This window comes from Rutidosis leptorrhynchoides, chromosome 1, assembly GCF_046630445.1.
Source record: "Rutidosis leptorrhynchoides isolate AG116_Rl617_1_P2 chromosome 1, CSIRO_AGI_Rlap_v1, whole genome shotgun sequence".
NCBI lineage: Eukaryota > Viridiplantae > Streptophyta > Magnoliopsida > Asterales > Asteraceae > Rutidosis > Rutidosis leptorrhynchoides.
In genome coordinates, this window is record NC_092333.1 from 629036095 (window position 1) to 629062649 (window position 26555).

At 34.7% G+C, this 26555-nt stretch overlaps 2 protein-coding genes and 1 pseudogene across 2 annotated transcripts; 1 reads left to right on the forward strand and 2 right to left on the reverse strand.

Moving 5' to 3' along the window:
* Positions 1–430: 430 nt before the first annotated feature.
* Positions 431–1072, forward strand: LOC139885630 (heavy metal-associated isoprenylated plant protein 2-like). The gene is made up of 2 exons (XM_071869380.1): positions 431–498; positions 606–1072. Exons 1-2 carry the CDS (start codon positions 490–492, stop codon positions 924–926), a joined length of 330 nt encoding a protein of 109 aa, XP_071725481.1. The 5' UTR covers positions 431–489; the 3' UTR covers positions 927–1072.
* On the reverse strand, positions 952–8067 carry LOC139848809 (leucine-rich repeat receptor protein kinase HPCA1-like). Its single transcript, XM_071838505.1, has 19 exons — positions 8034–8067; positions 7416–7536; positions 7252–7323; positions 7074–7148; positions 6913–6984; positions 6142–6321; positions 5969–6043; positions 5513–5584; positions 5334–5405; positions 5038–5106; positions 4847–4918; positions 4656–4724; positions 4427–4558; positions 3151–3626; positions 2921–3061; positions 2697–2839; positions 2228–2447; positions 1878–2113; positions 952–1605 (listed from the first exon to the last, which is right to left on the reverse strand). The coding sequence occupies exons 1-19, from the start codon at positions 8065–8067 to the stop codon at positions 1126–1128; spliced, it is 2811 nt and encodes a 936-aa protein (XP_071694606.1). The 3' UTR covers positions 952–1125.
* Positions 8068–22302: 14235 nt separating this feature from the next.
* Positions 22303–26555, reverse strand: part of LOC139848814 (leucine-rich repeat receptor protein kinase HPCA1-like) — a 116846-nt pseudogene continuing 112593 nt past the window's right edge.

The following is a 26555-nucleotide window of genomic DNA, read 5'->3' on the forward strand; positions in this document are numbered from 1 at the left end:
GAGGAGGGGGGAGGTTTTCTCCAGTTTACTGCGATTAGTTGCCAAGCAACCCAGTTCCCGCAATTAGTTGTCGAGCAACCCGGGATGATCCTTGGAGTTTCCTACCTAGTGTGTGTGGGTCGCAAATGAGAGTATTCGACGCGGAAATTGCCGGTCAAAAAAAAAAAAAAAAAAAGATATACCGCTAGTAAAATTTGAAAATAAGACCTCTTATGACAACACAAGAACGCAAGCCAGCTAAGGCATATGGTTGAATGAGTTTTATAAATTTATTTATTTGTATTTTAAGAATATGATGAACACATATGTGTAGTTGGATTTGGTCTAAAGCACTTGTGAAATTGACCAAAAATTGTCAAAGGTCTTTATATTAGCATATTAAATTTGTTAATTAGGTGAGATAATGTTTATAGCATCTGTATATAAATGTCACATTATTTCATTTTAAGTATCATCCATTTGTTCACCATACATAGCTCGAAACAAACCATGGTTCAGGTAACATTTTGTCACTATATTTCCATTGTGTTGCATGTCTAAATTAAGTTATTACAAATAAATCAAACTAGTTTTTTTGTTCTAACTAATAATTCCTTTAAATGCAGGAGATAAAGGTTAAAGTTAGTATGCATTGTGAAAAATGCAGGACAGAAGTTATGAAGGCAGTCACAAAACTATCCAACGTTGATAATATAACGGTGGATTTAGAGAAACAGATGTTAGTTGTAATCGGTGATGTCGATCCTGTATGTGTAGCAACTTGTTTAAGGAAGAAAAAAAGGTTTGCTGAAATTACAAGTGTTGGACCAGTCAAGACCAAAGAAACAGTTGCTTCTAAAAAGGAGGATGATAAACCAGCTGTTACTAATACGATGTATTATTATAATTATTATAACCCTCCTTATTATCCTGGATATTGTTTTTGATTGTTCATCCTCTTATGATGGTGAAGCCTGCAACATTTGTTAGATTGTTGATCAAAATGTTACCAATTTATAACAATGAGGATCATTATAAGTACACTAAGTGTATAAATGTGACCTATTAGTATGTTATTTTGTAATTTGGTGATTCTAATATGTAAAAGGCATCATGTCATACAAATATACAATAGACAATTTTAGTTCATCTCCGCAGTTCTGTTTCAAATGGTGCAGACGACAACGTGCTGACATCAGAGACAGAATCACCATATGTATGATAAAGGTCCCCAATTTTCGCTGTACTTTGACTTGAAAAAGTCAAAGATGGATCAGAATCTTTGCTTGAAGCAGCCAGATCCATAACAGTTTCGATCTCTCTCACAACTTCTCCCATTTTGGGCCGGTCAACTCCTGCATCTTGGACACACCTCATTGAAAGGTTCACAAAGTTGGTCAAACCTCCAAGTCTTTGGGGTGAACCAAGAGACGGATCAAGAACATCGTAGAGCCCATTTGGATATCCTAGTTTCTCGATAGATTCTTTAATCTCTCTCACAATATGTTTACCTTTATGTATTGGTGATCTTGCGGATAACATCTCTAATAGTACAACTCCAAAACTGTATACATCACTTTTTTCGGTCAATTGTTGGGTCATGTAGTATTCAGGATCCATGTAACCCTGCATTAATTCAGCGAAAGAGTATTATAATGCGTAAAACCTTCTAGATCACTTAGCTTGCAAAGCCATTTGTCGCCTAGAGATTAGTCTGCTCGCAAAGCGAGTTGGAAACTCAGGCCCAAAGGGAACAAAAATTAAAAGTAATATAACAATCTATTTTATTATTGAAAGTACTATTCATTGATCCGAACCATTTTGACCTGTTACCCAACCAACTTGACCCATAATTTTTCATCTCTATTAAAAGATGAATTTACCGATTGAAGACTTACCAATGTACCCTTTACTTGAGTAGAGACATAACTTTTTGATTCATCTGCTAATGGTTTGGACAACCCAAAATCAGCAACCTTGGCATTCAAATGATCATCGAGCAAAATGTTTACCGATTTAACGTCCCGATGTATGATGGGAGGGTTTGCAAGCTCATGCAAGTATGTCAAACCTTTGGCTGAATCAAGAGCTAACTTAAGCCTCTTCATCCAATCTAACCTCATTCCCGACTTGCCTGCATGTGCAACTTCAAAAACTTAACAACTACTCTGAAATTTCAATAACAGGTGCCAAAATGGGTGAGAGTTGAGTGGGTTGATAATAGGTCAAAGCGGTTAAGAATATTTACCTGAAAGATTATCCTTGAGAGTGCCATTTGAAATGTACTCATAGACCAACATTTGTTCACCTTGTTCGTAACAGAAACCGACAAGCGCTACAACGTTCTTATGATGAATTCGCGAAAGAAGTTCAATTTCAGTTTTGAATTCAAGAGCACCCTGCAATGACCCCTGTTGAGCTCTTTTTATTGCCACTACTTGACCTGTGTTTAGAGTCCCTTTATATACCTGTCCATCATTATCTTTCCAGTTTTAGAAAATTTTCCTACATTAATAATCACTAAGGGCCTGTTACTTTCCACTTAATGATCTGTTTCTGTAAAACTATTAATTCGAAGTATAATTGTTGTTTCTTTGTCAAATAATCTAAAAATTGGTCTGTAGCTAGGAGACATAGAATCAAAAACCTCTTCCCAAACAGAGGCAAATTCAGAAAAAAGTAAACAGCCCATAAAAAAGATTAGAAAAATAATTTACTTTCCCATATCCCCCGGATCCAATCATGTTCTCGTCTGAGAAATTGTTGCTGCATTTTCTAAGTTCTTCAAACGAACACGATCTTGCTCCTTTGAGTTGAGGAACGCCGCCCACATCACTTCCATTATCTAAACCCCAAGATGCTGCATTATCACATTCAATACACGTTATGTAACATTTGACCCAAATATGAATTAATGAGTTGAAGTTTTAGTTCCTCTTACCGAAAGGACTATTCTGCTTTGCCTTTGTTACTTTTCTTTTCTGATAGATAGCATAAGCTGTCACCAATGTTATTAGTAATACACCGATAAAACCACCAACAACAGCCCCAATGATGATACCACGATTCGATGACTTGTTTCCTATAAACAATCAACATTAAAAACATATTAGTTTTTTCTATTTCTGATTATTCAAAATCACTTGACTATTTCCAAAAACGGATAATTACCTGGGAAGCAACAATAGGTATCATCAAGAAAGAACCATGGTCCAAAATATGGGAGCGAAATGTTTTGGCGGTTGATCACTGTACCGATCGAAGAGACTGCTGAACGAGTAAAATAATCTTGACCAGATGGAAATATGTGAAGTTTATATTGAAGGTATTTAAATTCATCGATAGATGGATCAGATAGAGAAATTGAATCAACAGGAAGCTGGTTGGATTTAAAACTCGATAACAAAACATCATGGAGAGTTGTAAAATAAGTTGTGTTATCCAGATCCGAAAAGGTATGTGAGAAAAAATATATGGTTCCTGTGTATGGATTTGCGCATATACAGTTTGGACTTAGCACTTTATTTGAACGGCAACGAACAGATGGACAAGCTTTTTCTGGTAAAATATAAGGTACATCGGGCTTTTCGGCTGCACAAAATCTATCCCTTGCTTCTTTTACGTCACAAACTGTGTTATTAACAAGACTGCACAATAATGGAAGTGAAATTTTCAGAAGATTGCGAAATTAAAGAATCTGTTATGGACCTGCAACTAGGGATGGTAAAAAGACGCGTACCCGATGGGTAAACCCGAAACCCGACACTTTTGGGCCGGGATTCGGGTCCGGATATTCGGGTTGTGGGACGGGTATGGGGATGGTTTTAATTGTTTTTGCGGGTTTGGGTATGGGGATGGGTTTAGATACAAACCCGCATATCCGACCCGAAGGGAATTTCAATTGCATTAATAAAATTTAATTAATAATATAAGCTACAATGTGGGTTTTTTAATATTGTGTGATATTGATATATAATAATTTTGATTTAGTATCATTTTAATAGCATTATAGAAACAAAAATTGAAATAAGCGAATGGTGAATAAGAATGACTAACAACGGGGATATTCGATACCGGCGAGAAAACTCGATAACTCAAGAGTTAGTAACTAAATGGGGATCCCCGTTTACCCGTGGGGAAACCCGATAACCCGACAATTAGTAAGTAAATGGGGACCCAACAGGTATGGGTCTGGGTTTGGGACATGGATTCTTAATCGGGTTCTGGTTTGGGATTAGCTAGACCTGGCCCAAACCCAACCCGATCCGATGACATCTCTACCTGCAACAATGCCTGAATGAATTTAATAAATAAGGCCATGTAAAGTTACCAACTTTTGTCCATTGGGGAAATAATTTCTCCTTTTAGGTGTCATATTAAGTATTAAAAGGATGGGTAGTAGAATTGTGAAACCAAATAGAGCGTCAAAAAAGACATAAGAACTCACATTAAGCTCATATTATATCCAGAACTTTGAGTGAAGTTAGAAATCTTATTGTTTGTGAGATCAACAATCAATTCACTGCTATAGATGTTGCCGATATTCAAGGTTCCATTAATAGCATTGTTGCTCAGCACCCTGTTACGGACAACAACAATATATTATACGTTAATCACTTGATCCTATACTCATATGTAATATGACTATGTCGAAATAGCATTCAGTTAATACTTACAGTCTCTCCAACTGCGGTTGGAAGACATCTGATGGGATTTCACCTTGGAGATGAGTATTGTCCATCAATCTGTTAGTTGAATGCAATATTAAGAATTAGTAATTAGTAAATTTCATTTACAAATTCTAACTGATAAATATGCAAATTATATACATTGAGGAACCTATTGATAGGAGTGAAAGAAAGATTACATTGTTGTCAATGGTAAAACTGTGAACCATGCAGGTGTATCTGATGTATCGAAATTATTATTGCTCATGTCCCTGCATATGTTTGAAACATTAACACGTGGATTTAATAATAATAATAAAATAAAATAAAAAGACAACAGGATAAAAGAAAATTATTAAGTATTTAAAATAGAATGTTTAAGACAACTTACACATAGGAGAGGGATGTCATGCCAGAGAGATCTGGAAAAGGTCCAGTCAGCTTGTTGTTTGACAAGTACCTTAAAATATAATAAATTTCTTCTAATTAAGGCCAGAAGCCAAATAAATTAAATCTAAAAGTATCATTATTAGAGGTAGAACAATGGTAGCTTGGGACTTGGGTCACTGGTTTGGGCCACATGGGTAATCTGGGGAGGGTCTAAATGGGTCGAGTTTATATGATCTAAACACATTTTGTACATATTTAATTATCATATTAAAATAGTTAGCTTCTCTTATCACTTACAGCTCACTGACGGCTTTGAGGCTTGTTATGTTCTGAGGAACTGTCCTTGTCAAATTATTTGAGTCCAACCGTCTGCGACATAAAAAAAGGAACGATAGACACATTGCTCAATTAATTATCAATGTTCAGCTTAAATGTGTTTAAATTATGCTCAATTAATGTTCTTCATTGATACTTACATGGTCTCGAGAGTCTGCACAAGTCCAATCGAGGATGGGATTGTTCCATTTAATTGGTTGTTGTTGATTATCCTGTTCAAACTCATATATTAGCAGAACAAAACTACTATTACTCATTTTTTTTACATCAAAACCAATTTTGTATGAAAATTTTGGTATATAGGTGGCACTTTTGGCCCACTACTTGTGAACGGGTAGATAAGGGAAAATGGTCAAACGTATTGAAAGTCGCCCAAAGTTTTTTTAAAGTTGAAAACTCCATAATCATTTGCAGATAAACATAGTTTTCACATCATAGGAAACATACTAAAAAAGCTCCTGTAGATCAACCCTGCCACTTTAAACCGTAATTGAAATTTGGAAACAGCCCGTGACAACCCGCCCAATTTGCCACCTCTATTTCCCTATCAACAAAGTAAATATTTAGATATATTCCTCAGAGATTGTGATACTTACACGTGTATCAGGTTCATGTCTGAGTTAAAAAGTTGTGATGGTATAGGACCAGACAACTTATTATTTGCCAAGTGGCTGCATGATGGCCAATATATAGCAATGGGTGAGATAAAAAAAAATCACTTCAAAAAAATCATAATAGTCTTATAATTTATTAAAAATATCAAACTTACAAGTGTCTTGCTTTATGTAGCATGTCAAGGCCGGAGACTGTTCCATCGGAGACGGGAATGGGTCCCGAAAGCTGGTTATCACTTAAATCCAACCATGATAGATTACTTAAATTACCAATCGATGGTGGGATCGATCCAGTAAAGCTGTTATTATTCAGACCTCTGAAACGAAAGAGATAAAATCATAAATGTAATCAGTAGATAAATCAATTATTTTCTGGATTATTATAATATCTTGAATTTAATCAATCAATAAGATAAGAAAAGAAAAGGAAAACTTTAGTACTGGTGGAATACTAGTTGCTTTGTGTTATATGTCGTTTCAAATGGGTCATATAAAAAAACAGCTTTAAGAACAAGTCAAAAGCTGTCCAAACTGTATTCAAAATTGTGATAGCATAAAACTTCTTTAATCATTTATTTTACAGATGTAAGAATATTTTTTATTCAATATTACTCTGGTAACATTTCCAAACTAATCAACTATACAAAAGCTAAGGCTCTTTCGGACGAAAAGAGTTTAGGGTCAACCAGACCAACTTGACCCATTCTGACACATAACAAAGATTTGCACTTTTCAACCAGTTACACATCTTGCTCATTTTGCCACCTCTAATTTTCATATCTGTGTGTCATGAACATATAGCCTAGTTAGAAGGTAAAAACATAGTTCAATATATTTCTCACAGATTTGATGTTTTTTCAATATATGCTATCAGATAAACAACAATTAAACCAACTTAAAAACAGTATAAAGTTTGATATACTTACAAAAATAGTAGCTGACTAAGAGATCCTAATGAATCAGGAATTGGACCATGAAAATTGCAACCAACAAGGATTCTGCATGCATTAAGTACTCTTTCAATCAAGAAAAATCAGACAAGATTTTAAACCTTTTTTTAAATCTGAGAAACAAATGGATATCTTACAACACCGTTAAGTTCTTCAGCTTCCCAATAGATGTCGGAAGATTGGCTTTAATACCTTTGTTATTTGAAAGATCTCTACATCGAATAATTCAAATTTGAAATTTTGGATCAAACTTTGATACATTTTTACACTATTAATTAATTCAAGAAAAAACTGGGATCCAAATGTGTAACTTACAGAAGTTGTAACATTGTAAGTGATGGAATGTCTCCAATGTCATTAGTACTTACCCCTAAGCCATCTAACTTTCTGTAATCAGACAATCAAAAATAACATTTAGTAAAAGGCGTGTTAAGGTTTTAGTTTAGTTATTATGCAATATTGAAACACATACAACTTACAAGTTGGTTACTCGAGAATTGGTACAGTTAACTCCTTCCCAATTACTTCCACATGGATCTGAACCCTTCCAATTCGGTGGTAGATTTTGCCAACTAGACTTCATAGCTAATAACACACTAACTGCACATATTATAACCAAGAATTTTCAGGCTGATAGTAAAAAAAAAAAATCAAATCTTTTTTCTTTTTCTTTTTTCAAGTTACTTTTCTTGTAAAATACAATGCTGAAATGAATGCGCAGGTCATTCTGTTTCTGTCAGAATCCAAATCATGTCAAAAGTGACATGAAAGAAAGTTAACAATATGCATATATTCAGTAGTAGATGGAATCAGGATTATGTTACATCTATGTCAGACAGATGGAAATACGGGCGGGCCCCGTTAAATGGGCCGCTTCTCTTACCGATCCAAATGAGACAGATAATCAGTTTCATGTACATATTTTGCAGCTTCATGTGTATAATATAATATATAGCAATCTAAAAACTATGATGCAGAACATTCAATGGTACAAATATCAACATAACACATACCAAGAACAGACAATAGCACTTCCATGAATCAGCAGTAGAACCTTAAAAACTCTACACACATTATCTTAAAAAGAAAATACTTACAATCATTTGGGTCCGTCACTGCAGAAATCGTCATAATTTGACAGCACAAAATTAACATCCATATCCGAATTTTTGAAACCATTTCTATTACTTGAACTCAATATTATCTTCTTCCAAATACTGTATAAACTTAGATTAGATAGCAGATGATCACATTTGGCACAATTCCATAACTTTACATAATCTCTCTCATCATGTTTGATACTATGTAACACTATCCTGTTTAAACATAATAAAAAATTATATAAAGTTGATGATACCCATGTAGACCTGGTCATTGTTACACATTTATAACAAGGCCACAAATTTCCAACCCAAAACAGACAGGTGAGAAAGACAAAAAAATACTTTTTTTATTTGGGTTGATTTTGTTTTTGGTGCTGACTTTACTGAAATGAAGAATTTTATTGGTAATAATGGATATTATTGTAATGGATTATATATGAATAGTAGGTGATTAATGTCAACTGCTCCACTAAATACAATATTTTAGTGGTGTTTATAAATGTTAGGACTGCAGGAACTCTATTTGTGCAATTATATAAATTAATGAGACTGTCCATATAATGTGAAAATTTCAAATTTTGTTATTATATACTTATTCCATAAGAAGTTCATCAACCTGTACCAGACAATGGTTCAACCTTGATAGATAAAGTTTTCACTTAAAGAAATTCATGTTTCTCACAATTATATTGATATAAACGCGAAAGTTTTTACCTTTAACTTAAAAACTAAACTGTGGTGTTGCTAAATTATAGAATGTGCAGTTTAAAGTAATTTATGAAGGAAGGTTATACTTCAACCTCCCAAATTTCTAACATTAACAATGACAAATATCATTTACTAGTAAGATGTAGTGACCCGAACTTTTCCATGTTTATATATATTAATTGAGATTGATATTTACATGATTAAATGTTTCCAACATGTTAAGCAATCAAACTTGTTAAGACTTGATTAATTGAAATAGGTTTCATATAGACAATTGACCACCCAAGTTGACCGGTGATTCACGAACGTTAAAACTTGTAAAAACTGTATGATGACATATATATGGTTATATATATTGTTAACATGATATTATTATAAGTAAACATATCATTAAGTATATTAACAATGAACTACATATGTAAAAACAAGACTACTAACTTAATGATTTTGAAACGAGACATATATGTAACGATTATCGTTGTAACGACATTTAATGTATATATATCATATTAAGAGATATTCGTACATCATAATATCATGATAATATAATAATTTAAAATCTCTTTTGATATTATAAACATTGGGTTAACAACATTTAACAAGATCGTTAACCTAAAGGTTTCAAAACAACATTTACATGTAACGACTAACGATGACTTAACGACTCAGTTAAAATGTATATACATGTAGTGTTTTAATATGTATTCATACACTTTTGAAAGACTTCAAGACACTTATCAAAATACTTCTACTTAACAAAAATGCTTACAATTACATCCTCGTTCAGTTTCATCAACAATTCTACTCGTATGCACCCGTATTCGTACTCGTACAATACACAGCTTTTAGATGTATGTACTATTGGTATATACACTTCAATGATCAGCTCTTAGCAGCCCATGTGAGTCACCTAACACATGTGGGAACCATCATTTGGCAACTAGCATGAAATATCTCATAAAATTACAAAAATATGAATAATCATTCATGACTTATTTACATGAAAACAAAATTACATATCCTTTATATCTAATCCATACACCAACGACCAAAAACACCTACAAACACTTTCATTCTTCAATTTTCTTCATCTAATTGATCTCTCTCAAGTTCTATCTTCAAGTTCTAAGTGTTCTTCATAAATTCCAAAAGTTCTAGTTTCATAAAATCAAGAATACTTTCAAGTTTGCTAGCTCACTTCCAATCTTGTAAGGTGATCATCCAACCTCAAGAAATCTTTGTTTCTTACAGTAGGTTATCATTCTAATACAAGGTAATAATCATATTCAAACTTTGGTTCAATTTCTATAACTATAACAATCTTATTTCAAGTGATGATCTTACTTGAACTTGTTTTCGTGTCATGATTTTGCTTCAAGAACTTCGAGCCATCCAAGGATCCATTGAAGCTAGATCCATTTTTCTCTTTTCCATTAGGTTTATCCAAGGAACTTAAGGTAGTAATGATGTTCATAACATCATTCGATTCATACATATAAAGCTATCTTATTCGAAGGTTTAAATTTGTAATCACTAGAACATAGTTTAGTTAATTCTAAACTTGTTCGCAAACAAAAGTTAATCCTTCTAACTTGACTTTTAAAATCAACTAAACACATGTTCTATATCTATATGATATGCTAACTTAATGATTTAAAACCTGAAAACACGAAAAACACCGTAAAACCGGATTTACGCCGTCGTAGTAACACCGCGGGCTGTTTTGGGTTAGTTAATTAAAAACTATGATAAACTTTGATTTAAAAGTTGTTATTCTGAGAAAATGATTTTTATTATGAACATGAAACTATATCCAAAAATTATGGTTAAACTCAAAGTGGAAGTATGTTTTCTAAAATGGTCATCTAGACGTCGTTCTTTCGACTGAAATGACTACCTTTACAAAAACGACTTGTAACTTATTTTTCCTACTATAAACCTATACTTGTCTGTTTAGATTCATAAAATAGAGTTCAATATGAAACCATAGCAATTTGATTCACTCAAAACGGATTTAAAATGAAAAAGTTATGGGTAAAACAAGATTGGATAATTTTTCTCATTTTAGCTACGTGAAAATTGGTAACAAATCTATTCCAACCATAACTTAATCAACTTGTATTGTATATTATGTAATCTTGAGATACCATAGACACGTATACAATGTTTCGACCTATCATGTCGACACATCTATATATATTTCGGAATAACCGTAGACACTCTATATGTGAATGTTGGAGTTAGCTATACAGGGTTGAGGTTGATTCCAAAATATATATAGTTTGAGTTGTGATCAATACTGAGATACGTATACACTGGGTCGTGGATTGATTCAAGATAATATTTATCGATTTATTTCTGTACATCTAACTGTGGACAACTAGTTGTAGGTTACTAACGAGGACAGCTGACTTAATAAACTTAAAACATCAAAATATATTAAAAGTGTTGTAAATATATTTTGAACATACTTTGATATATATGTATATATTGTTATAGGTTCGTGAATCAACCAGTGGCCAAGTCTTACTTCCCGACGAAGTAAAAATCTGTGAAAGTGAGTTATAGTCCCACTTTTAAAATCTAATATTTTTGGGATGAGAATACATGCAGGTTTTATAAATGATTTACAAAATAGACACAAGTACGTGAAACTACATTCTATGGTTGAATTATCGAAATCGAATATGCCCCTTTTTATTAAGTCTGGTAATCTAAGAATTAGGGAACAGACACCCTAATTGACGCGAATCCTAAAGATAGATCTATCGGGCCCAACAAGCCCCATCCAAAGTACCGGATGCTTTAGTACTTCGAAATTTATATCATATCCGAAGGGTGTCCTGGAATGATGGGGATATTCTTATATATGCATCTTGTTAATGTCGGTTACCAGGTGTTCACCATATGAATGATTTTTATCTCTATGTATGGGATGTGTATTGAAATATGAAATCTTGTGGTCTATTATTATGATTTGATATATATAGGTTAAACCTATAACTCACCAACATTTTTGTTGACGTTTTAAGCATGATTATTCTCATGTGATTATTAAGAGCTTCCGCTGTCGCATACTTAAATAAGGAAGAGATTTGGAGTCCATGCTTGTATGATATTGTGTAAAAACTGCATTCAAGAAACTTATTTTGTTGTAACATATTTGTATTGTAAACCATTATGTAATGGTCGTGTGTAAACAGGATATTTTAGATTATCATTATTTGATAATCTACGTAAAGCTTTTTAAACCTTTATTGATGAAATAAAGGTTATGGTTTGTTTTAAAATGAATGCAGTCTTTGAAAAACGTCTCATATAGAGGTCAAAACCTCGCAACGAAATCAATTAATATGGAACGTTTTTAATCAATAAGAACGGGACATTTCAGTTGGTATCCGAGCGTTGGTCTTAGAGAACCAGAATTTTGCATTAGTGTGTCTTATCGAGTTTGTTAGGATGCATTAGTGAGTCTGGACTTCGACCGTGTTTACTTGAAAAATGATTGCTTAACAAATTTTGTTGGAAACTATATATTTTTAACATGTGAATATTATGTGATATATTAATCTCTTAACGCGTTTGATATTATGTGATAGATGTCTACCTCTAGAACAAGTCCCATTGACTCACCTAATAATAATGAAGAGTCAAATGTAAATTGGAATGATTCGTGGACTGATTCACAAGTTCCCGAAGAGGAACCGGAAGAAGAGTCGGAACCGGAAGAAGAATCGGAACCGGAAGAAGAATCGGAACCGGATGAAGAAATAGAACCAGTGGGAGAAATAATAAAACGGTTAAGTAAAAGAAAATCCTCAACCAACCGACCAAGGTTAATTATGGTCAATGGTGTTTCCGCCAAGGAAGCAAAATATTGGGAGGATTACCAATTCTCCGATGAATCGGATTCCGACGAGAATTCCGATGATGTTATAGAAATTACCCCAACTGAATTTAAAAAGGCAAAAGAAAGTAATAAGGGAAAGGGCATAAAAATAGAGAAATCTAATTCCAACCCCGATGAACTTTATATGTATCGTCAACCCCCGAAGTCCTTAAGTTGTAACAATGACCCGGGAACCTCTAAACCACCAGGTTTTTCTAAACCAATGTGGACAACGACGGCTCGTATTAGGGGAACATCATATATCCCTAGAAACTTGGCAAAACGATCCAAAACCGAAGAAGAAGAAACAAGCGAGTCGGAATAAGATAGTTGTATTCGTGTGGTGTAATATATGTAATATAGTGTGCTTATGCTTTATGATATATGTAAAAATTGCTTGTATTAATAAGTATTTTTTTTATGAATCTAACTCTTGTCTATTTTACAGTAAAAAAACACAAAATGGATAGACAACCCAATATTTTAAGAGACCTACCCGGAGTCATGATTGATGAAATCTTGTCTAGAGTCGGTCAGAATTCTTCGGCACAACTATTTAAGGCGAGATCAGTTTGTAAGACATTCGAAGAACGTTCCAAGAATGCCTTGGTTTATAAAAGGCTTTCGTTCGAAAGATGGGGGATATCACATCGGGAAATTCATAAGTTACGATGTGTTTACTTTGACGCATATATTGCGGGGAACACAAATGCTATTTTACGCAACGGGTTAAGAAATTATTTTGACTCAGTATATCCGAATATAGGACTTCGTGATTTAGAAAAAGCGGCTAACATGCAACATAAAGAAGCATGTTATGCTTACGGATTAGTAATGTTCGCTTCTCACCAAAGTGAGAACAAGAACATCGGGCTACAACTATTAAACAAAACGTTCCCACAAGTGACGGAGTCGGTAATTGGGGTAAGAAATGAGGTTTTTAGATTGTTACGGGACTGTTGGACATTACGTAACCCTCGTCCCTTTGACGACGTTACAACACGCTGTTTTATCAACGGCCATAACGGTTATGTTCCACAAGACCAAGGATGGGAAGTAATCCTAGTAAAACCAGAATGCATGACTTGTTTCTGGACGTATAAATTACGTGTCTTTATTGCCTTTGCTGAACGACTTGTGTACTAGCTAGAATTATCTTCACAACCATCTTGTATCAAATTTATTGTGTGCTATATTTCATGCTATATGTAAAATAAGCGGTATTGTAAGTTTGTAAAATATTGTGTAAAAGTTTGAACGCGAAATATTATTATAATCAGTTTTTCATATAGAATTGTAGTAGTTGAATTGTATATTAGCTACTAAGTATGAACTTAACGGGTAGGTACTACCCGAATTTAAACTTATAAAACGCTAATATGAAGAAAAAGCTTTTATAAATGAGTTCATATTATGCTACGAAATACTATTAACTACTCTTAATATTCTGTATGATTAACTTGTTCCATTTGACTATTTTGAAGGAAATGGCACCGACTACTCGACACACCGTGAATATGAATGAAGAGGAATTCCGTACTTTTCTAGCTTCAAACATAACCGCAGTACAGGCTGCGCTACATACCAACAATAACCTTGGATCTGGCAGTACAGGAAATCGTGTAGGATGCACCTACAAAGAATTCACTGCCTGCAAACCTTTGGAATTTGATGGAACCGAAGGACCGATCGGATTGAAACGATGGACCGAGAAGGTCGAATCGGTGTTTGCCATAAGTAAGTGTACTGAAGAGGACAAAGTGAAGTACGCTACGCATACCTTCACAGGTTCTGCGTTAACATGCTGGAATACCTATCTAGAGCAAGTGGGACAAGATGATGCTTACGCACTACCGTGGTCAGCATTCAAGCACTTGATGAACGAGAAGTACCGTCCCAGAACCGAGGTCAATAAGCTCAAGACAGAACTTAGAGGGTTACAAACCCAAGGATTTGATATTACCACGTACGAAAGACGATTCACGGAATTGTGCCTATTGTGTCCGGGAGCATTCGAAGTTGAGGAAGAGAAGATCGACGCGTTTGTGAAAGGATTACCGGAAAGAATCCAAGAAGATATAAGTTCACACGAGCCCGCCTCCATACAACAGGCATGTAGAATGGCTCACAAACTAGTGAACCAGATTGAAGAAAGAATTAAAGAACAGACTGCTGAAGAGGCCAATGTGAAGCAAGTCAAAAGAAAGTGGGAGGAAAACGGTGATAAGAATCACCAATACAACAACAACAGCAATTACAACAATAATCGCAACAATTATCCCAACAATCGCAACATCAATCGCAACTACAACAAACGGCCCAACAACAACAACAACAACAACAACAACAACAACAACATCAACTACAACAATCATCCTAACAATAATAATAACCGCAACAACAACAACAATCAGAAGCAGCTATGCCAAAGGTGTGAAAAGTATCACTCGGGGTTCTGCACCAAATTTTGCAACAAGTGTAAAAGAAATGGTCATAGCGCGGCAAAGTGTGAGGTCTACGGACCAGGGGTTAATAGAACGAAAGGAACAAATGGTGTCAGAACGAGTAATGGTGGAGCAAGTAGTGTCGGAGCAAGTTATGCCAATGTAGTTTGTTATAAATGTGGAAAACCGGGCCACATTATTAGAAATTGCCCGAACCAGGAGAACACGAATGGACAAGGCCGCGGAAGAGTTTTCAATATTAATGCGGCAGAGGCACAGGAAGACCCGGAGCTTGTTACGGGTACGTTTCTTATTGACAATAAATCTGCTTACGTTTTATTTGATTCGGGTGCGGATAGAAGCTATATGAGTAGAGATTTTTGTGCTAAATTAAGTTGTCCATTGACGCCTTTGGATAGTAAATTTTTACTCGAATTAGCAAATGGTAAATTAATTTCAGCAGATAATATATGTCGGAATCGAGAAATTAAACTGGTTAGCGAAACATTTAAGATTGATTTGATACCAGTAGAGTTAGGGAGTTTTGATGTGATAATCGGTATGGACTGGTTGAAAGAAGTGAAAGCAGAGATCGTCTGTTACAAAAATGCAATTCGCATTATACGAGAAAAAGGAAAACCCTTAATGGTGTACGGAGAAAAGGGCAACACGAAGCTACATCTTATTAGTAATTTGAAGGCACAAAAACTAATAAGAAAAGGTTGCTATGCTGTTCTAGCACACGTCGAGAAAGTACAAACTGAAGAAAAGGGCATCAATGATGTTCTCATTGCAAAAGAATTTCCCGATGTATTTCCGAAAGAATTACCGGGATTACCCCCACATCGATCCGTTGAATTTCAAATAGATCTTGTACCAGGAGCTGCACCAATAGCTCGTGCTCCTTACAGACTCGCACCCAGCGAGATGAAAGAACTGCAAAGCCAATTACAAGAACTTTTAGAGCATGGTTTCATTCGACCAAGCACATCACCGTGGGGAGCTCCTGTTTTGTTTGTCAAGAAGAAAGATGGTACATTCAGGTTGTGTATCGACAACCGAGAGTTGAACAAACTTACCATCAAGAACCGCTACCCACTACCGAGAATTGACGACTTATTTGATCAACTACAAGGCTCGTCTGTTTATTCAAAGATTGACTTACGTTCTGGGTATCATCAAATGCGGGTGAAAGAAGATGATATTAGAAAGACTTCTTTCAGAACACGTTACGGTCATTACGAGTTTATGGTTATGCCGTTTGGTTTAACTAATGCACCAGCTGTGTTCATGGACCTTATGAACCGAGTGTGTGGACCATACCTTGACAAGTTTGTCATTGTTTTCATTGATGACATACTTATTTACTCAAAGAATGACCAAGAACACGGTGAACATTTGAGAAAGGTGTTAGAAGTATTGAGGAAGGAAGAATTGTACGCTAAGTTTTCAAAGTGTGCATTTTGGTTGGAAGAAGTTCAATTCCTCGGTCACATAGTGAACAAAGAAGGTATTAAGGTGGATCCGGCAAAGATAGAAACTGTTGAAAAGTGGGAAACCCCGAAAACTCCGAAACACATACGCCAGTTTTTAGGACTAGCTGGTTACTACAGAAGGTTCATCCAAGACTTTTCCAGAATAGCAAAACCCTTGACTGCATTAACGCATAAAGGGAAGAAATTTGAATGGAAGGATGAACAAGAGAAAGCGTTTCAGTTATTGAAGAAAAAGCTAACTACGGCACCTATATTGTCATTGCCTGAAGGGAATGATGATTTTGTGATTTATTGTGACGCATCAAAGCAAGGTCTCGGTTGTGTATTAATGCAACGAACGAAGGTGATTGCTTATGCCTCTAGACAATTGAAGATTCACGAGCAAAATTATACGACGCATGATTTGGAATTAGGCGCGGTTGTTTTTGTATTAAAGACTTGGAGGCACTACTTATATGGGGTCAAAAGTATTATATATACCGACCACAAAAGTCTTCAACACATATTTAATCAGAAACAACTGAATATGAGGCAGCGTAGGTGGATTGAATTATTGAATGATTACGACTTTGAGATTCGTTACCACCCGGGGAAGGCAAATGTGGTAGCTGATGCCTTGAGCAGGAAGGACAGAGAACCCATTCGAGTAAAATCTATGAATATAATGATTCATAATAACCTTACTACTCAAATAAAGGAGGCGCAACAAGGAGTTTTAAAAGAGGGAAATTTAAAGGATGAAATACCCAAAGGATCGGAGAAACATCTTAATATTCAGGAAGACGGAACCCGGTATAGGGCTGAAAGGATTTGGGTACCAAAATTTGGAGATATGAGAGAAATGGTACTTAGAGAAGCTCATAAAACCAGATACTCAATACATCCTGGAACGGGGAAGATGTACAAGGATCTCAAGAAACATTTTTGGTGGCCGGGTATGAAAGCTGATGTTGCTAAATACGTAGGAGAATGTTTGACGTGTTCTAAGGTCAAAGCTGAGCATCAGAAACCATCAGGTCTACTTCAACAACCCGAAATCCCGGAATGGAAATGGGAAAACATTACCATGGATTTCATCACTAAATTGCCAAGGACTGCAAGTGGTTTTGATACTATTTGGGTAATAGTTGATCGTCTCACCAAATCAGCACACTTCTTGCCAATAAGATAAGATGACAAGATGGAGAAGTTAGCACGACTGTATTTGAAGGAAGTCATCTCCAGACATGGAATACCAATCTCTATTATCTTTGATAGGGATGGCAGATTTATTTCAAGATTCTGGCAGACATTACAGCAAGCATTAGGAACTCGTCTAGACATGAGTACTGCCTATCATCCACAAACTGATGGGCAGAGCAAAAGGACGATACAAACGCTTGAAGACATGCTACGAGCATGTGTTATTGATTTCGGAAACAGTTGGGATCGACATCTACCATTAGCAGAATTTTCCTACAACAACAGCTACCATTCAAGCATTGAGATGGCGCCGTTTGAAGCAATTTATGGTAGAAAGTGTAGGTCTACGATTTGTTGGAGTGAAGTGGGGGATAGACAGATTACGGGTCCAGAGATTATACAAGAAACTACCGAGAAGATCATCCAAATTCAACAACGGTTGAAAACCGCCCAAAGTCGACAAAAGAGCTACGCTGACATTAAAAGAAAAGATATAGAATTTGAAATTGGAGAGATGGTCATGCTTAAAGTTGCACCTTGGAAAGGCGTTGTTCGATTTGGTAAACGAGGGAAATTAAATCCAAGGTATATTGGACCATTCAAGATTATTGATCGTGTCGGACCAGTAGCTTACCGACTTGAGTTACCTCAACAACTCGCGGCTGTACATAACACTTTCCACGTCTCGAATTTGAAGAAATGTTTTGCTAAAGAAGATCTCACTATTCCGTTAGATGAAATCCAAATCAACGAAAAACTTCAATTCATCGAAGAACCCGTCGAAATAATGGATCGTGAGGTTAAAAGACTTAAGCAAAACAAGATACCAATTATTAAGGTTCGATGGAATGCTCGTAGAGGACCTGAGTTCACCTGGGAGCGTGAAGATCAGATGAAGAAGAAATACCCGCATCTATTTCCAGAAGATTCGTCAACACCTTCAACAGCTTAAAATTTCGGGACGAAATTTATTTAACGGGTAGGTACTGTAGTGACCCGAACTTTTCCATGTTTATATATATTAATTGAGATTGATATTTACATGATTAAATGTTTCCAACATGTTAAGCAATCAAACTTGTTAAGACTTGATTAATTGAAATAGGTTTCATATAGACAATTGACCACCCAAGTTGACCGGTGATTCACGAACGTTAAAACTTGTAAAAACTATATGATGACATATATATGGTTATATATATAGTTAACATGATATTATTATAAGTAAACATATCATTAAGTATATTAACAATGAACTACATATGTAAAAACAAGACTACTAACTTAATGATTTTGAAACGAGACATATATGTAACGATTATCGTTGTAACGACATTTAATGTATATATATCATATTAAGAGATATTCGTACATCATAATATCATGATAATATAATAATTTAAAATCTCTTTTGATATTATAAACATTGGGTTAACAACATTTAACAAGATCGTTAACCTAAAGGTTTCAAAACAACATTTACATGTAACGACTAACGATGACTTAACGACTCAGTTAAAATGTATATACATGTAGTGTTTTAATAAGTATTCATACACTTTTGAAAGACTTCAAGACACTTATCAAAATACTTCTACTTAGCAAAAATGCTTACAATTACATCCTCGTTCAGTTTCATCAACAATTCTACTCGTATGCACCCGTATTCGTACTCGTACAATACACAGCTTTTAGATGTATGTACTATTGGTATATACACTTCAATGATCAGCTCTTAGCAGCCCATGTGTGTCACCTAACACATGTGGGAACCATCATTTGGCAACTAGCATGAAATATCTCATAAAATTACAAAAATATGAGTAATCATTCATGACTTATTTACATGAAAACAAAATTACATATCCTTTATATCTAATCCATACACCAACGACCAAAAACACCTACAAACACTTTCATTCTTCAATTTTCTTCATCTAATTGATCTCTCTCAAGTTCTATCTTCAAGTTCTAAGTGTTCTTCATAAATTCCAAAAGTTCTAGTTTCATAAAATCAAGAATACTTTCAAGTTTGCTAGCTCACTTCCAATCTTGTAAGGTGATCATCCAACCTCAAGAAATCTTTGTTTCTTACAGTAGGTTATCATTCTAATACAAGGTAATAATCATATTCAAACTTTGGTTCAATTTCTATAACTATAACAATCTTATTTCAAGTGATGATCTTACTTGAACTTGTTTTCGTGTCATGATTTTGCTTCAAGAACTTCGAGCCATCCAAGGATCCATTGAAGCTAGATCCATTTTTCTCTTTTCCATTAGGTTTATCCAAGGAACTTAAGGTAGTAATGATGTTCATAACATCATTCGATTCATACATATAAAGCTATCTTATTCGAAGGTTTAAATTTGTAATCACTAGAACATAGTTTAGTTAATTCTAAACTTGTTCGCAAACAAAAGTTAATCCTTCTAACTTGACTTTTAAAATCAACTAAACACATGTTCTATATCTATATGATATGCTAACTTAATGATTTAAAACCTGGAAACACGAAAAACACCGTAAAACCGGATTTACGCCGTCGTAGTAACACCGCGGGCTGTTTTGGGTTAGTTAATTAAAAACTATGATAAACTTTGATTTAAAAGTTGTTATTCTGAGAAAATGATTTTTATTATGAACATGAAACTATATCCAAAAATTATGGTTAAACTCAAAGTGGAAGTATGTTTTCTAAAATGGTCATCTAGACGTCGTTCTTTCGACTGAAATGACTACCTTTACAAAAACGACTTGTAACTTATTTTTCCGACTATAAACCTATACTTTTCTGTTTAGATTCATAAAATAGAGTTCAATATGAAACCATAGGAATTTGATTCACTCAAAACGGATTTAAAATGAAGAAGTTATGGGTAAAACAAGATTGGATAATTTTTCTCATTTTAGCTACGTGAAAATTGGTAACAAATCTATTCCAACCATAACTTAATCAACTTGTATTGTATATTATGTAATCTTGAGATACCATAGACACGTATACAATGTTTCGACCTATCATGTCGACACATCTATATATATTTCGGAACAACCATAGACACTCTATATGTGAATGTTGGAGTTAGCTATACAGGGTTGAGGTTGATTCCAAAATATATATAGTTTGAGTTGTGATCAATACTGAGATACGTATACACTGGGTCGTGGATTGATTCAAGATAATATTTATCGATTTATTTCTGTACATCTAACTGTGGACAACTAGTTGTAGGTTACTAACGAGGACAGCTGACTTAATAAACTTAAAACATCAAAATATATTAAAAGTGTTGTAAATATATTTTGAACATACTTTGATATATATGTATATATTGTTATAGGTTCGTGAATCAACCAGTGGCCAAGTCTTACTTCCCGACGAAGTAAAAATCTGTGAAAGTGAGTTATAGTCCCACTTTTAAAATCTAATATTTTTGGGATGAGAATACATGCAGGTTTTATAAATGATTTACAAAATAGACACAAGTACGTGAAACTACATTCTATGGTTGAATTATCGAAATCGAATATGCCCCTTTTTATTAAGTCTGGTAATCTAAGAATTAGGGAACAGACACCCTAATTGACGCGAATCCTAAAGATAGATCTATCAGGCCCAACAAGCCCCATCCAAAGTACCGGATGCTTTAGTACTTCGAAATTTATATCATATCCAAAGGGTGTCCCGGAATGATGGGGATATTCTTATATATGCATCTTGTTAATGTCGGTTACCAGGTGTTCACCATATGAATGATTTTTATCTCTATGTATGGGATGTGTATTGAAATATGAAATCTTGTGGTCTATTATTATGATTTGATATATATAGGTTAAACCTATAACTCACCAACATTTTTGTTGACGTTTTAAGCATGATTATTCTCAGGTGATTATTAAGAGCTTCCGCTGTCGCATACTTAAATAAGGACGAGATTTGGAGTCCATGCTTGTATGATATTGTGTAAAAACTGCATTCAAGAAACTTATTTTGTTGTAACATATTTGTATTGTAAACCATTATGTAATGGTCGTGTGTAAACAGGATATTTTAGATTATCATTATTTGATAATCTATGTAAAGCTTTTTAAACCTTTATTGATGAAATAAAGGTTATGGTTTGTTTTAAAATGAATGCAGTCTTTGAAAAACGTCTCATATAGAGGTCAAAACCTCGCAACGAAATCAATTAATATGGAACATTTTTAATCAATAAGAACGGGACATTTCATAAGATCCGTTTCTCTAATCAACCCAATAAGACGCGTTTAACCCATTTAGTTAACCCGCTCCTTTTAATCATAAGTATATAGCTGCCTTCATTTCCACATCAAAAGAAAATAGTAATGAAAGCAATAGACTATGGTAACACATTTTACCTTCATAAATTTTGTGTCTAACTTATAAACATATTGAATTTTAAATGAATGTATAAAGCTCGCACCTTTTTGGTCAAAATCTGTGTTTTCTTGAATTCTTTTACATAAATTAAAGAAAAAAAATTAAAAACAGTATGTCTTCCGTGCAAATGTGTTTTACTTAGGATCCAACTTTGTAGAAAATCTGGTCACCACTATAAGCGAAAAGACTGTCATTAGTATAACGATGCTCACTTCCCTTACTCGTGTAACCTGCAGAATTTGATGCTGACTCAGCATTTGGATTAAGACCATTCAGTTCCATAATGCTCTCAATCTCTTTCACTACATCACTCATTGTTGCCTTGTTGGTCTTTTATCTCCAGTTTCTTCAACACATTGCAACGCCACATCTACAAATCTTTCCAAACCTTTTAGTTGACTAGTCAAATCGATAATTGGGTCAAGAACGTCTTGCTCTTTACTTCTGTCCATAGCTTGTCTTACTTCTCTGACAATATATTTCCCTTTCTCGATCGGGTTTTTTGCTGTTATTAACTCCAATAGTGCAACTCCGAAGCTATAAATGTTAGGAATTTATGGACCCAACAACGACCACCAATCGATAGATTGTGATCCCACAAACGACAAACGGACAGAATAAATGCAAGAAAAGTAAACAACACAAGATTTTACGTGGTTATATGCAATCGGTATGATTGCTTTAGTACACGAGCAACTAGAGAGCTTTTTTTATTGATTTTTCGTACATAGGGTTTACAGAATACAATGGGTATATTTATAGTGCTAATCAAAATTAAGAAACAATTCTAATAACTTGCTGGCTACGAACATCATCGCGTTTCGCGACACCCCGTCGCGTTCCGCGACAACTCTAACTCAAACGCGGCAACTAAGACCAAAATGCGATAACATCGAGTCCCAATCCCTGACACATTTGTCGCGTCCCAGCCACCTTTGTCACGTTCCAATGTGTCGCGTATCGTGACAAACTACACCCAAACGCGACAGGCCAGTTTCTTCGTTTTGATCTTCTTTGCACATCCAACAATCTCCCACTCAAAGGAGAGCAAAACCCAGAAATCTCGTCAACCCCAAAACTAACCATTTCAACCAAGAACGTCGAACCACCTCTCATACCGCCAATCAAACATGGGACACGCAAACTCAACATCGCTGGAAGAGCAGACTTTCGATAGAAGGTCTTCAACACTACTTGTCGAAATCAAAACCAATAACCCTTAGAGCTCTCTAGTTGACGTCTTCTTTCATCAAGTAACAAGAAGACCAGTTGAAGCTATGCAAAGCTTCAACTTTCCGATCGTAACCACCTTAGTACACATATCAGCAGGATTCTCCGTACCAGGAATTTTCTTAACAACTAAAGTACCATCTTCAATAAGTTCACGAATTTTATGATACCTTAGCTTTATGTGTTTCGTACGACCATGAAACACCGGGTTCTTCACCAAATGAATAGCACTTTGATTATCATAGTTCAAGACATAATCTTGTTGAACTCGTCCCAACTCAAACATAAAACTTCAGCCATACAAGTTCTTTGCAAGCTTCTGCTGCTGACATATACTCAGCCTCCGTTGTTGACAGTGCAACACAACTTTGAAGTTTGGACATCCAACTGACCGCCGTCTTACCAACCGTGAAAACATACCCCGTAGTGCTTCTACCCGAATCGTCACAACCACCCAAATCAGCATCAACGTACCCTCTCAAAATGGAATCACCTTTAGTGAATTGCAACTCCATTTTAGAAGTACCTTTCAAGTAGCGTAAAAGCCACTTTATACCTTCCCAATGCTCTTTACCCGAATTCGACATAAACCGACTCACAACTCCCACTGCATAAGCTATGTCGGGTCTTGAACAAATCATTGCATATATAATACTACCCACTGCCGACGCATACGGAATTTGAGCCATCTCCTCTTTGTCTACTTTCGTTGTAAGTGCTTGACTTTTCGTTAACTTTAAAGTACCGCCTAAAGGCACGGATCTTGCCTTTGAATCACCCATGTTGAACCGCTCTAACACTTTCTCGATATACTTAGTTTGAAACAAAGTTAAAGTACCTTCAACCCGATTCCTTTCAATACTCATTGATGTATGAAGCGGAGGTGTACGAAATACTATTATTTTTATTACGAAATATGAAGAAATATTACCCAAGTTTTATTTAATTTATTTACAGATGGGATATACGTAAACCTTGCTACAACACTATAGGAAGTATACCTAATCGTAGAGTAGTATAGTTTTTAGTAAGTTCGGTTCGTCCACAGGGAGACGGCTTATTTTACACTATATTTTTATATAACTATATTTGTACAAAATATAAATATATATATTACAATTATTATTATTATAAAAAGGGGATTTTACCGTTTAATGACTGGTTTGTCGATTTTATATTTTAAGCGAAGCGTAAAGTAAATGACGATATTTAAATAACGATAAAATAAATAACAATAATTAAAATGACAATAAATAAAAGTACGAGGAAATATAAAATAAAATAAATTATGCTTATTTAAACTTCCGTAATCATGATGTTTGACGTTTTGATTTTAATTTATTACCATGGGTTAATTGTCATTTGTCCTGGTTTATTTGAAACCTATCTGGTTTTTTCCCATAATAGTCCATCGGTCATAATTATAAAATGCTCGTCAAATTAACCTTATTTCCGAAGTCAAATATTCCAACTAATTGGGGACTTAAATTGTAACAAGGTCTTAATACTTTGTTAATGATTACGTCAGGTTATCGACTGCGTGTAATCCAAGGTTTTAATACTTTGTTAACAATTACACCAATTACCCTTGAATGTAATCCACCCCTGTTTTAATGAATCCATTGACTATTAATCCATCCCCGTGTCCGGTCAAATGAACAATTATTCGTATTTATAAATATCCCGCTCACCGTACCCAGTCAAGCGTATGTAGTTATATATAAATACGTCAAATTATAAATCTTTATATTAAATTAACGAGATATTATTTAGTTAATATAAAGCCCATTAATAGCCCATAGTCCAATTTCCACAAGTGTCGGTCTTTTGTCCAAACCCCAATTATGGTCCAAAGCCCAATAACCCCGTCTTAATATTTAGTCCAACATCACGATTACTTCGGCTTAAATAAGCATAATAATAACTTAGCTACGAGACATTAATTTAAAAAGGAAGAACATAGCTTACAGTGATTATTAATCGTGCAGTGTTACACGGACAGAACTCATACTTTAAAACCCGTAATTAACCGTTACATTAGCTAAACTAATCTAATATAAAACTAAACTAATTTATATTATATATATATATATATATATATATATATATATTATATCAGAGAGATAGATTGATATGATGTGTTCTTCAGTTCGCAGAAAACGTTTCAATTTATAGGACTTGGCCAAGTTTCTGATGCCATGCGATCGCATAAGATTTGTTCTTCCTGGCCATGCGATCGCATGGCCAGCCTGTCCAGTACCCATCGATTTTGTTTGCTAGTTTGCCGACGTTTTATTTAATAATATAATATAATATATATAATTTTATATATATTATATTATATTCATGTGCATAGTTGACTTGTAATTTTAGGTCCGTTGACTCGCGCGTTGATGCTAGGTTCATGTCTCAGTTCCGGATTTTCGAATGTCTTTTCGTATGCTTTAATATCTTGTACTTTATGTTAACATTTATTTGTAATTTGTAATTTGTAATATCTTGTCTTTTCTTCAATTCTTTAATCTTCGTGCTTTGTCTTCGCATTTATTTATTTAAACGATTACAACTAAAAATAAGAAAATTACAATTAAAAACCTTACATATTGGAACGATATTGCGACTAAATATATGTTCGTTTGGAGCAATATCACTCATTCCGAGTATCCGTTTAGCAGCCCCTAAGTCTTTCATCTCGAACGCGTGAGACAACTTTCTCTTCAACCTGTTGATCTCTAACATATCCGATCCTGCAATCAACATGTCATCAACATAAAGTAACAATATAACATAGGAGGACTTGAATTTCTTCAAGTAACAACAATGAGCCAACTCGCTTCTTGTAAAGCCACTCCTTGTCATAAATTCATCAAACTTCAAGTATCATTATCGTGGTGCTTGTTTTAACCCATACAGACTTTTCTTCAATTTGCAAACCCTATCTCTCTTTACCAACTATCTCAAACCCCTTTAGTTTCACCATATAAATCTCCTCTTTAAGATCCCCATGTAAAAATGCGGTCTTTACATCTAATTGTTCTAGATGTAAGTCATCAGCAGCAACAATACTCAAAACCAATCGAATAGTAGTCATCTTCACAACCAGCGAAAAGATCTCGTTATAATCAACTCCTTCCCTTTGTTGAAACCCCTTAACTACCAAC

What these genes read in the sequence shown, in the direction of transcription:
- LOC139848809 (XM_071838505.1), bottom strand. Translation starts at nt 8,067, where the DNA reads ATGACGATTTCTGCAGTGACGGACCCAAATGATT. An exon ending in GTGCAGACTCTCGAGACCAT is followed by an intron (nt 5,406 to 5,512) that starts GTAAGTATCAAT and finishes TTTATGTCGCAG; the next exon opens with ACGGTTGGACTCAAATAATT. An exon ending in TCTCAAGGATAATCTTTCAG is followed by an intron (nt 2,114 to 2,227) that starts GTAAATATTCTT and finishes TTGCACATGCAG; the next exon opens with GCAAGTCGGGAATGAGGTTA.